This window comes from Mustela nivalis, assembly GCF_964662115.1.
Source record: "Mustela nivalis genome assembly, chromosome: 11".
NCBI classification, from domain to species: domain Eukaryota; kingdom Metazoa; phylum Chordata; class Mammalia; order Carnivora; family Mustelidae; genus Mustela; species Mustela nivalis.
Window position 1 is genome coordinate 99,972,028 of NC_139030.1, and position 13,557 is coordinate 99,985,584.

Sequence of the window (13,557 nt, forward strand, 5' to 3'; positions counted from 1 at the left end):
GATCGAGTCTCACATTGTGCTCTTTGTTCAGTGGGGAGTGTGCTTCTCCCTCTCCCTCTGCCTGCTGCTCCCCTTGCTTGTGCGCATTCTCACTCTGTCAAATAAATAAATAAAATCTTAAAGATTTATTTCAGTGAGAGAGAGAGCTCAGGGTGGGAAGGGCACAAGAAGAGGGAGAGAGAAACTCAAGCAGACTGCGCACTGAGAATGGAGCCTGACGCGGGGCTCGATCGTGTCACCCTGAGATCAGAGCTGAGCTAAAACCAAGAGCTGGATGCTTAATAAAATGCGCCACCAAGGCACCCAAAAACTACTATTTTTATATGTTTATGATTATATGTTTATATAAACATGTTTATGTTTATATGGCTACAGTTATTTATATGGCCTAATAACAACCACCCCATTAGGCCAAATAGTAAGAGAAGATGAGAAAGATTCTATAATAAAACAAAGAATTACAATTGTAATCCTACCGTTGCTGGAATAATCTCTGAGTTATACACATTATCTCCATTTCTCAAGGATTTCTGTACCTCATGGATGTGATTTTTAATATCATTTACAGTTGGAAAAAAGGATAAATTATGTCTCTCAGGTACTTCATCAGGTTTAAATAGTTCTCTTTCTACAAATTTTCTGTGGAGAGCATAAAACAGAATAAAAACATAAACAGCCTAGTAATACACTTCAGATCAAAGGAGAAAATAGTTCTTTTTTAGCATAAAATTCTGTAAATTATGTTTACAGCTTTATAATTTATATTTTTCCCCTTAATTTTTTCTGCATATTAAATCAAATAAATCATACAGATTAAAGCAATATAATACTTTCATTGATTAAATACCTCTATATCTAGAGTAAGCTTGGACATTTTTATAGGAATCATTATTGTCAGTTTAAGCACAATATGTTTTGAATGCTATGTCAGGCAGTATACTGAACATTTCACATCAAGGATCTCCTTTAATGCTGACTATAATCCTGTGAGATAAGTGCAATTATCATTCACACTTTACAGATAAGGGAACGAAGGGCTGTTGAAGTTAAATAATTTGCCAAAGTTATACATCTAGCCAGAAAGCACGAGAGCCTGGGCCTACACCCAGCTTATTGTATAAACATCATGTGCTCTGCTGCCAAAAGACATCACAATATGAAATATGACCCGATTGAATTTAAGTAGACAAAAGAGAAATATAGAAATAGAAGGTGGCATTGACACATCAATATATAAAAAATTATAAAGTCCAATATTTATATGGTTTATGCATTACATTCTATAGATCATACTGTAGAGCTGAATTACACCTCTGTTCTTAAGGGTTAAGTTTAGTAAATAATGTATGACTTTACCAAATCTTGGCTCTGTTCTAACAATGCCCCAATGAAAATGAATGTAAGATGTCTGAGAAAACTGCTAATTGGGAAAATCATGTATTAACTAAGACATAATCCTAGGAAATATATTCGTTGTTATTCAGATTGTACTACATAATAACCAGTAGGAGTAATGCCAGTTAAGTACCAGAAATCACAGTAAAAGAGCACAGGCTGTAGCATTAGATCTAGATTTCAGTTCTGTCTCTACCACTCGAGCCAGTTATTTAACCACTTGTAGTACCTGCTTTCTTATGTGCGGGATGGAGGTAAATACATCCACTTTATATAGTTGCAAGAATAAATGCGATCATGAGTATTGTATCCTGAGAATCGGTAACACTGGACCAGAGTGCTACATTTAAACTTCCATCATACAAAGAACTATCCATGTTCTTTTGTTACAATACAGTTTCACTGCATTTCAAATAGCTTAAGTAAGTATCCTGGTCTAGGTTTTAAAATTTTTGGCTCTACAAAGGCTTTTTTTTCTCTAATAGCATTTATTATGTAATTCAATTTATACATAATTCAGAAATAGTCCAATTTGCTAAATTTGAATATGGAATATTTCAAATGAGTAAGCTGAATCATTACTCACAGCTTGCCAAATATCTGCTAGAAAATGATCAGTTCATAAATAAGATTATTTTAATGAATTAATAAATTATATTCCTTAACTATTCTGATACCACATATCTTGGAAAATGTCTATGATGATAAATATATTTTTTAAACCAACAAACAATAATGAAAAATGTAAAAGAATAATTTTACTGTACCTTAGCTGTTTCCTTACTGTATATACTTGTTCTATTCCCTGTGACACTAATTCTTGAATCTTGTGTGCTACTTGGGGATGTAGACGTGAGGGTAATGCACAGTTCTCATCCCTAATTGCAGTTTCCTCTTCTTCAAGAGAAGACACAGGAAAAGGGGAAGGTGGCAAAGGGAGGCAGGAAGTCTCTAATTCATGGTACTGATGGGCTTGCTTTGTAGGTAACTGTACATACCACCTGATAAGAAATATTTAAAATTATGTTACTAGATGAAGGCAAGAATCATAGTTATTTATATTAAAACTCAACAAGAAAAAGAATAATCTTGGGGCGCCTGGGTGGCTCAGTGGGTTAAAGCTTCTGCCTTCAGCTCAGGTCATGATCCCAGGGTCCTGGGATCAAGCCCCGCATCAGGCTCTCTGCTCAGCAGGGAGTCTGCTTCCCTTCCTCTCTCTCTGCCTGTCTCTCTGCCTACTTGTAATCTCTGTCTGTCAAAAAAAATAAATAAAATCTTAAAAAAAAAAAGAATAATCTTTTAAGAAAAGATTATATATCATACTAAGTAAATGTAACTAAATTTTTTAAAATAATAGATATCGGGGCACCTGGGTGGCTCAGGTTAAGCCTCTGCCTTCAGCTCAGGTCATGATTTCAGGGTCCTGGGATCGAGCCCTGCATCGGGCTCTCTGCTCAGTGGGGAGTCTGCTTCTCCCTCTCCCATGCCCCCTATTTGTGTTCCCTCTCTCGCGGTCTCTGTCAAATAAACAAATAAAATCTTTGAAAAAAATAAAAATAAAAAGAATAGATATAAACAAAATTTAAAATGTTCTAGTCTTCTTCTTTTTAGAAATATTTATTTATTTGAGAGAGAGAAAGAGAGAGCACATGCACACATGGGGGCAAGAAGGAGCAGAAGGAGAGTGGAAAGGGCAGGAGAGGCAGAGAATCTCAAGCAGACTCTGTATCAAGCATGGAGTCTAATTTGGGGTTCATCTCACCATCCTGAGCTGGACCAACCAACTGAGCCACCCAAGCACCCCCACGCCCCTGCTTGACTCTTCTAAGTTGGCTTTCTATCCAATTAAATAAAAATCTTCATAAAACCTTATGGATTTTCACTATGGCCCTTTAGTTAAGGAGGGTACAGGAGTTCAGTATATATGAAAATGGTATTTTGAATTTCATGCTAATTAAATTTACCTCAAAATAATGAGACTTTTAAAGTCATCATCTTCTAAACTGTGTATTTTCCCATTCTTCTATAATTTTGTCCCCAAATTATAACTTCTATGTTCCACCTATAATCCTTCTAAACAAAAGGTGGCTATAATCCGGAATCTACCAAGGCTGAGCTCAGTGGGAGAATCTTCCCTAACAGGAGCTCAGTATACTACCTCTATTGCTCCACAGCCCCTCTACTGCACACAGCTCTTATTGCTCCAATGAGCAAGAGGACCAACTAGAAGATGAATATAGGTCTTTCATATTGCAGTGCAAAAGAACAGATGCTAGGAAAATGAAATGATCTGGTAGGATACTGTTTTAATTGATACTTTTGTACAAAGTGCTTGCAATGACTGATACTGCGTAAAATGGAGGCTATTTAAAAATTATATGCAATGTTCTCCAGCTCATTGAATGTGGGGCTAGATCTTTGGATTGCTGTGTTCTTCTCAAGCTGAGCCAGGCCTACACAGAAGCAACCATGTCAATTGGCATTGATTTTGGCATTACCTACTCCTGCGTGGGTGTCTTCCAGCATGGGAAAGCGGAAATAATGGCCAGTGATCAGGAAAACCGAACCACCCCAAGTTATGTCACCTTCATGGACACTGAATGATTGATCGGTGACACTGCAAAGAATCAAGTTGTGATGAACCCCACCAGCACAGATTTTGAAGCCAAATGCCTGATTAGACAGAAATTTGATGATGCTGTTGTCCAATCTGATACGAAGCATTGGCCTTTCATGGTGGTGAATGATGCTGACAGGCCCAAGGTCCAAATAGAATACAAGGGAGAGACAAAAAGCTTCTATTCAGAGGAGGTGTCTTCTATGGTTTTGACGAAAATGAAGGAAATCACAGGCTTATCTTGAGAAGACAGTTACCAATGCAGTTGTCACAGTACCTGTGTACTTCAATGATTCTCAGCGTCAGGCTACCAAAGATGCTGGAACTATTGCTGGTCTCAATATACTTTGAATCATCAATGAGCCAACTGCTGGTGCTATTGCTTATGGCTTAGACAAAAGAGTTAGAGCTGAAAGGAATGTGCTGATCTTTGACTTAGGAGGTGACACTTTTGATGTGCCAATCCTTACTACAGAAGATGGTATCTTTCAGGTTAAGTGCACAGCTGGAGACACCCACCACTTCTTAGGTGGAGAAGACTTTGACAACTGAATGGTCAACCATTTTATGCAGAGTTCAAGCGCAAACATAAGAAATATATCAGTGAAAACAAAGGGGAAGTTCGTCATCTCTGTACTGCTTGTGAACGTGCTAAGCGTACACTTTCTTCCAGCACCCAGGCCAGTATTGAGATTGATTCTCTGTATGAAGGAATCAACTTCTATACTTCTATCACTCATACTGGGTTTGAAGAATTAAATGCTGACCTGTTTTGTGGCACCCTGGACCTGTAGAGAAAGCCCTTCAGGATGCCAAGTTACACAAGTCTCAGATCCACGATACTGTCCTGGTGGGTGTTTCTACCCATATCCCCAAGACTCAGAAACTTCTCCAAGATTTCTTCCGTGGAAAAGAACTGAATAAGAGCATCAACCCTGACGAGGCTGTTGCTTATGGTGCAGCTGTCCAGGCAGCCATCCTTTCTGGAGACAAACCTGGAAATGTTCAAGGTTTGCTGTTGTTGGATGTCATTCCACTTTCTCTTGGCATAGAAATTGCTGGACAAGTCATGACTGTTCTCATTAAGCATAATACTACCATTTCTACCAAACAGACACAGATCTTCACTACCTACTCCGACAACCAGCCTGGTATGCTTATTCAGGTGTATGAAGGTAGAGCGTGCCATGACCAAGGACAACATCCTATTTGGAAAGTTTGAACTCACAGGCATACCTCCTGCCCCTCGTGGTGTCCCATTGATTGAGGTCACTTTTGATATTGATGCTAATGGTATCCTCAAAGAGAACAAGATTACCATCACTAATGACAAGGGTGGCTTAGCAAGCAAGATATTGAGCACATGGTCAGGGAAGCTGAGAAGTACAAAGCTGAAGATGAGAAACAGCAGGACAAGTTGTCTTCCAAGAATTCACTTGAGTCTTACACATTCAACATGAAAGCAACTGTTGAAGATGGAAAACTTCAGGGCAAGATAAATGATGAAGACAAACAGAAGATTCTTGACAAGTGCAATGGAATCATCAACTGGCTTGATAAGAACCAGACTGCCAAGAAGGAAGAATTTGAACACCAGCAGAAAGAGCTGGAGAAAGTCTGCAATCCCATCATCACCAAGCTGTACCAGAGTGCAGGGCGCATGCCAGGAGGAGTGCCTGGAGGCTTCCTTGGTGGTGGAGCTCCTCCCTCTGGTGGTGCCTCCTCTGGGCCCACCATTGAAGAGGTTGATTAAAGCAACCTGAGAATAAATAGGTCTAGCATTGTTCCACACACAATATTCAAAGGACCCAAATTTGTAGCAAATTCCATAGCAGCTGTAGAGTTGAGCTGCTCTAGCAAAAAACTGGGTATTCTTGATACCTGAATATGGAATATGTACACAGGAAAGGAAATAAACATTGCACTTTATAAGCACTGTACTGTTAAATGGAAAATAAATAAATACAGTTTATTAAATAAAACTGCATTTAACATTGGCAAAAAAAAATTATATGCAATGTTCTCCAAACTGAATGATCTAATTATTGGCTACTCATTTTTCATATATCCAAAGGTTCATTTTACATACTTATGTATTTAATTTTTTAAAGATTTGTCTATGAGAGAGAGAGAAAGTGGACCCACAAGCCTGGGGTTGGGCAGTGAGAGAAGAGCAAACTCCCCACTGAGCATGGAGTCTGACATGGCTTGATCCCACAACTCCAAAATCATGACCTGAGCTGAAACCAAGGGTTGGAACACCCAATCAACCAAGCTATCCAAGTGTCCATAACCAAAAGTTTTTTTTTGGTTTATTTTGTTTTTACAAAACCTATATCGCACTTAATCCCATTGTGCTACTGTAAATTCTTCCTGTGGATGAACACATAAAGAAAAGAAAGCAAGCCAGCCAACATTCTTCTTATGTAAACTGTGAAGCATAAAAAGTATATAAAATGCAATTTTATGTAGGGCTTAAAATTAATTTCTGGCTACTTAGGTAATCAAAGATGGGTTAAAAACAATATATTCATAGGTGACTGTAAGTTTGGCTCCTAAGAAAAATCAGAAACAAAGTATGAAATATATAATTATATGTGTTGCTAAAGACATATTTGTCATTTTGGGGAAAACTTTCCATATGGTATTCGTAAGTCTTTGGTAAGCATTATCAGAACACGTGGTTGATAAACTCAATGGCTTGCACTGTGGCAAATTTTAATACTTAGGGAATTGCTAATGAGACACCTCCCTTATAAAAACCATTCTTAATGAAATAATTAGAAGACATACTTATAATTTCTCTTAAAAATACCTTGTAAATGGAGCTAATAAATTTGTAAAAATAAAATAATAATATAAATGTCATACCTAAGAACACCACCAGCATCTACCAAGTTCTTCTTTAACATGTTAAAGGCTTTTTCCTGCTCCATTCGGATTATTTTCCTATCAATTTTGGGGTCTGTAGGAACTCTATATTCAGGAAACTTCTGTACCTTTTTAATGTAAATCCTGTTTGTAAGTAAAAGAAGAATTTCTTTCATTATAATATCAAGAAAATCAAATTTACCAAGTGGAAGTTTATGCATTGAAGTTTAGAGAAAAATCAATTAAACTAGAGAGAGCATTCAGCAGATTATGTTGAAAAATAAGCCATATTCTCAGTGCGCAATATTTAGCAAATTAACAATAATCAAGACATCAGGAAAAATATCTGAATATTTATGGATATTAACTTTTGTGTCTGGATTTGCCTCTTCCCAATTTTCCTGGAAGCCATAAAACACTCGTGCCGGGGGCTCTGGGAGGGGATGGGCAGCAGCTGTGGCAGCCGGAGGATCAAGAAGGAACATGTGCTGCACTGTCAGTTCTCTGTGTGGCGGCCGCTGTTCAGAAGCCTTACCATCACGTCTCATTCTTCCACTCCTCAGAATGTGAAGGGTTATTTACTTGATGATGGAACTCTGGTGGTTTCAGGAAGAGAAGATCCGCCAACAAGTTCTTAGCCAAACAGTGATAATAAGGCAGAAGAAATACAGTGGTTGGATGATGAGAACACAGATACCCTTATGGCACCAGGATTTCCCAAAGTCACCACTAAAGGTCAAGAAGCTACCAACTCCTGTGTATGGGGGGGTGTATTTCCTAAATTTAACTGGAGCGCCCCAGGGGATATGTACTGGATAGCAATGAACAGTTCTCTGAAATGTAAAGCCCTCAGTGAAGTCTTTCTACTGTTCAAGAGTTCTGGTTTCATCACTCACAACTTTATTCAACCATTTTTCATTGTACTGATGATTCTCCACATCCCTGTATAGAATATGAGCTTATTCTTGGAAAATGGTATGAATTGATTCTTCAGCCTTCCGTTACACAAATCGTAAAGTGACAGTGCAACCCTGTCTTCCATGAGTTACTGACTTCCCAAAGAATTTGCAGACCCGTCTACTGGGAAGGATGCTCATAAACTCATTGATTTTCATAAACTGAAAAGAAAATGGTAAGAGGATGACTGATGAGAGCACCAGAGTTCAAGTCCCAGGTAAAGAGGAAATTACCTTGGTGTTAGGAGGCTACTTTCAACTCACAACTTCCTGTTACCCCATTCTGTTGGAGTGGGAGGCAGTGTGAAATCAATACCTTTTTATATTCATATACAATAAGCCAGGAAAAAAGGGAGGAACTTTGCTACTTGTAAAAATAAATGATAATTAGACCTTAAACATAAACAAAAACCTCATGCCTAGATTAATTTAATAGCCTCCTTCTGGGCCTCTTGGTCCCATTCCTTAAATCTACTTGATATATTAATACTACAGTAATTCTTCACATTTGTACTTCTCTGTTGAAGAATCTACCTGCTCTTTAATCGAGTACAAATTTCTTGGCAGCAGTCAAGGCATCCCATATGATTCTAGCTTATTTACCTAATCTAACTTTCAATTACTTCAAATGTAAAATTGCTTTTTTCAGACAAGTTTATCATTTCAATGTTCCTTCCTCCTCGGATACCAAAAATACAATCACATCATATCTTTATTCATGTAATTTCCTGACCTACAATATCTCCCCTCTCACTCTTTATCTACCCAAAAGCAACCTAAACTTCAGCATTCATGTTAAGTTGTGCTTTCTTCCCTGTTAATGAATTTGCATGGATATGTTCCTTCTCTGCTGAGTTAGCTAACTGACACATTTGGTACTCTCTACTATACCATTATCTTTTCCAACAGTTTTTTGTTTTTTGATCTGCCTCAACTATATTTTAAGTTTCCCATGATTCAGTAAAATCTAGTACCTCTTTCAGTCTCCCTCTTTCCCATGGCACCCAAAGTGTTGCGGGGCACAACTGATACTCAAAAAGTACTTGTAGAAGAATATAGCGAATAAAGTTATTTCTTCACACAGAGAGGTTTTCTCCCAAATTATATCTAAAGTTTTATACTGCTTATATTTAAAAGCAGTTAAAAGTTTTATTTCACAGTCAGGTTTAAATATTACCTAAAGTTATGAAAACTCTTCTGAACTAATTTGAAGAACTTCTTGAGAATGTACAGGTTTGTGATATAAAATGTGACATTGAAATAAAATATTTCAAAGATTAACTATACCCAACCCTTATATGGTATCTTTAAAAATTTTATCTGAGAATTTAAAACTTTCAATGTCTAAAAATAAATTAGAAAGAACATTACAAAAATCTTTTATTGCTTCCAATTTTTCATTCTCACCCAAAGCAATCACCAATCGGTAGTCTTAGTCTCTCTAAAACTTAATTGTGTTGATCTCATACATTGCTGGTATGAATATTATTGTTAAAATCTTTCTAAAGAGCGATTATCTTCATAATACCACCTGTAAACATTTAAAATAATATAACCTTTGCACTAGCAATTTCATTTCAACAAATTTACTCTACTGATGTACTTGCACAAGTATACAAATAGTTATAATGTTATTAACTGGAGCTTTGTATATAATAATAAAGAATACTTTTCAGATCTTACATGTCCATCATTAGAGGACTAATTCAGTAAATGACAATCCATCCATAAATGCAATATTGTATGGCTCCTGAAAAGAAGGAACCATGAAACTAATATAATGTTATATGCCAATTATATTTTAATTTTTTAAAATAAATAAATGCAAAGAAGGAACAAGTCCTTTCATGTGCAGATATGGAGACAATTTTGAGATATATTGGGAATGAAATAACAAAAACAAAAACAAAGCACAGAGTGGTATATGTCATTACATTCACACTAGTGTAAGCAAAAACAGTTGTGCAGTAAATAACCACAATAGGCATTTAGAATAGAAATAAAGCAATGTGAATTCAGAGCAGGAAAGAAAGTATACTACTACCTAACTTTTTGAGACTGACATGCTACCTACTGAGCTAACGAGCACCTACTATTACCTAACTTTAAGGAAAGAAAATATTAATAAGTTTTACTGAGATTCAGCATTTTTGAGTATAAAGGAGGATAGGTATGCATGCACAGAATATCTTTGGAGAGTTACTCAGGAAGCTGCTAAGAGCTGTTGCCTTAAAAAGGGACATAGGACTAATGAATCATTGAACACTACATCAAAAACTAATGATGTACTATATGGTGGCTAACTGAATATAATAATAAACAAATAAATAAAAAGGGACATAGGGAGTAGAAGCAAAAGGAAACATACTGTACTGTACACTTATTGGCATTGTTTAAATGCAATAAAAATGTGCACATTAGTTATTAGAAAATAAATACTTAATAAACAGAAAATTAAAGAAAATAAAGCTTACCGGGCTGGACAAGTGGCTTTGTAGAGCTGACAAGACCTGCTCTCCTGCTCACTGATTTTTTTTAACTGGAAACCTTTTCTCCTTGGCCCATACTGGCACTCCATTACCACGGCTCTACTCCCTGTGGGCCAAAACCAACTATTGATATTAATTCAAATATCCATCTGTTCTAGACACTAGAATAAAAATAACTCAGTGGTGGCAATGTCCAAATTTATACTTTCAATTACACAACTTTAAGGAAAGAAAACATCAGTAAGTCTTACTAAGATGTATAAACATGTAAGTTTAAAAGATTATAGTATTTATCAAAAGTACATTATGGTTAAAGAAATTTACAAATACCACAGTTACTGAATGTTATCTGATATTTACATACATATGGTTTTTAATAATAAAATTTCACCACTCCATAAGTAGAAATTAGCAAAAGCTACATTTGTTAGTAAATATTGTTATGTAAACTTTTATATTCTTTTATAATTTTTCCTTATTTCTATTTGTACTGTTAGAATACAGTTGTCCCCCCTTATCCGCGGGGGATACGTTCCAAGACCCACAGTGAATGCCTGAAAGGATGGACGATACTAAACTCTATATAAACTATGTTTTTTCCTATCTATATATACCTATAATAAAGTTCAATTAATAAATTAGGCACAGTAAGAGAGCAACTACAATAACTTATAAAATAGAACAATTCTAACAATATACTGTCATAAAAGCTGTATGAATGGGGTCTCTCTCAAAATATCTTATTGTACTGTACTCACCCTTCTTCTTCTTGTGATGCTGTGAGATGATAAAATGCCTATGTGATGAGATGAAATGAGGTGAATGACAAAGGCACTGGGACATAGCATTAGGCTACTATTCACCTTCTGACACTACGTCAGAAGGAGGATCATCTGCTTCCAGACTGTGGTTGAGAACAGGCAACTGCAACCTTGGAAAGTGAAACTGCGGATAAGGGGGGACTACAATAATGTAATAACCAGCCTCTGAGACGGCCCCCAATGATCCCTGAAAATGACGTCACGTTAATCACGTCCTTGTTTAATTCCCTCCCCTTGAGCATGGGCTACACTGACTGACTTACCAATGGAAACTTACTTAACTTACTTCTCATGAACATGGCTGAAGTGAGAAGATGTTATTTTTGATATAAGGTTATAAAAAGACTGTGACTTCCATCCTGGGTACTCTCTTGCTCTTGCTTGGATTGGTCTCTCTGGGCGAAATCAACTGTCTGCAGTGAGGCAGCTCTGTGCAGAGGCCCATGTGGCAAGGAATAAGCCACCTGAGTGAGCTTGGAAGCAGATCCTCCCCCAGCCAAATGGTGAGATGACTACAGCTCCAGCCAACACCTCAACTGCAGTCTTGTGAAAGAAACTGAGGCAGAACCACCTTGCTAAGCTGCTCTTTGATTCCTGACTCACAGAAACCTGAGATAAATGTTTTTTGTTTTCAGCCATCAAGTTTTGGGTAATTTGTTACACAGCAGTAGAATATAAATAAGTGTATGTGAAAACTATATAGTTTATGGCTTTAAAAAGTAAAATATCCTATTCTAGTACAGCAAATTTTTCAAATATAAAATAAAAAAGAATCATAAGTAATAGTGTTGATAAAGCTGACTTTAAAATTTAAAGCTTAGAAATTTTAAATATAAACTTTAAAATTTATATTAACTTAGAGGTAATAATAATAATAATAATAATAATAATAAAGAATTAATATGGAGAATGTAAAGAGCTACAAATAATTTTTAAAAATAAAGAACCAGGGGTGCCTGGGTGGCTCAGTGGTTTAAAGCCTCTGCCTTTGGCTCAGGTCATGATCCCAGGATTTGGGGATTGAGCCCCGCATTGGGCTCTCTGCTCAGCAGGGAGCCTGCTTCCCTCTCTCTCTCTCTCTCTGTCTGCCTCTCTGCCTCTTGTGATCTCTCTCCGCCAAATAAACAAAATCTTTTTAAAAATTTATTAAAAAACATAATAATAAAGGACCAAACAGAAAAATGGGTAAAGACTATGAATAGGCAATTCAGAAAGGAAAAAAAGATATTAAATGAACAAATAAAAAGATGTTCAACTTTATTAGTAAATACGGAAATGCAAATTCAAGCAATGGGAAAATACCATCTCACACTCTTCACATTGGCAAAAATAAAAAATCTGACAGTATTCTAAAATAACTGAATCCACTGATGAATTTTAACATCACAAAAAGGTGTTGCACAGAGGCAGCAATAAGAAGTACAGAACCATATATTTGCAAGATATATATATATATATATATATATATCTTGCAAAATACTTTAATGGAGATCAAATCTTCATTTAATCAAGCCTCTAGATCTAACAGTCCACAGGAAATATAGGGGATTTTTAAAAAACATGTTGAACTACAGCACAGAGATGGAATCAACAAAACTCAGAATATAGAAAACTCTACATGATAAACTACCTGGGGGAAAAGAGGAGAGAGATTTTTAGAAAAATTTCAAGAGATAAAACCAAATGTAAACTGTGAAATCTGTCTGGATGTGAATTTGAACAAACCTATGGAAAAAGAATTATTAGATAAGTAAAGAAATGTGACATTGGACATTTTATGACATTAAGAAAAAACTGTTAATTCTTTTACGATAATGTGATTGTCATTGTATATGTACATATACAAAGATCCTTATCTCTTAGAGATATTTATTTTAGAATATAATATATACTTTGGTAATTATAGATAAAGCAACTGGATATCTGGAATTTGCTATAAAATCATCTTGGAGGTGAGGAATGAAAAAGTGGGTAGGGATATAAATGAGTCTAGAATGATCATATGCTAATAGTTGTTGAAGCTGGATGGTGGATACAGGGAGAGTCATAGGATTCTACATATTATTACCTTCACTTTGAGATACAGACATATATAGATATATACACACACACACATACTATTAGATATGTTACCTTTACTTTTAGATATGTATCTATATCTATATATATGAAAATTTCCAGAATATAAAGACTTTTAAAGTCTGACAATGCTGTGTCATAAGGTAAATGAAGGAAAGGGAAATTTTCATACATTGCTGAAACAAGTAACCATTGGTACACGTTGCTAATTCCACACGTACAATTCTGAAACTGAAGAAGTTGAGAACACAAAATTTTTTGGAACGCATTTAATTGCAAAACCTGACCTGAACTTTATGTGACTATCTTTGTACCTCTTAGTGTTACTA

At 36.1% G+C, this 13,557-nt stretch overlaps 1 protein-coding gene and 2 pseudogenes across 14 annotated transcripts in view; 2 read left to right on the forward strand and 1 right to left on the reverse strand.

The window, feature by feature from the left end:
* CARF (calcium responsive transcription factor) overlaps window positions 1–13,557 on the reverse strand; it is a 78,079-nt gene that overhangs the window by 24,489 nt on the left and 40,033 nt on the right. For all 12 annotated transcript variants that reach the window (XR_014300114.1, XR_014300115.1, XR_014300116.1 and 9 more), the window contains 4 exons: window positions 10,314–10,434; window positions 6,884–7,027; window positions 2,163–2,396; window positions 477–639 (listed from right to left, as the gene is read on the reverse strand). Coding sequence is in view for 6 of the 12 variants with exons in the window: in XM_082688865.1 (XP_082544991.1) it covers window positions 477–639; window positions 2,163–2,396; window positions 6,884–7,027; window positions 10,314–10,434 (662 nt within the window). In the remaining 6 variants the exon portion in view is untranslated. The remainder of the gene's footprint in view (window positions 1–476; window positions 640–2,162; window positions 2,397–6,883; window positions 7,028–10,313; window positions 10,435–13,557) is intronic.
* On the forward strand, window positions 3,865–5,765 carry LOC309843459 (heat shock cognate 71 kDa protein pseudogene; annotated as a pseudogene). Its single transcript has one exon. The product of its transcript is annotated as a heat shock cognate 71 kDa protein pseudogene (transcript).
* Window positions 7,037–10,307, forward strand: LOC309843404 (translation initiation factor eIF2 assembly protein pseudogene; annotated as a pseudogene). The gene has a single exon. The product of its transcript is annotated as a translation initiation factor eIF2 assembly protein pseudogene (transcript).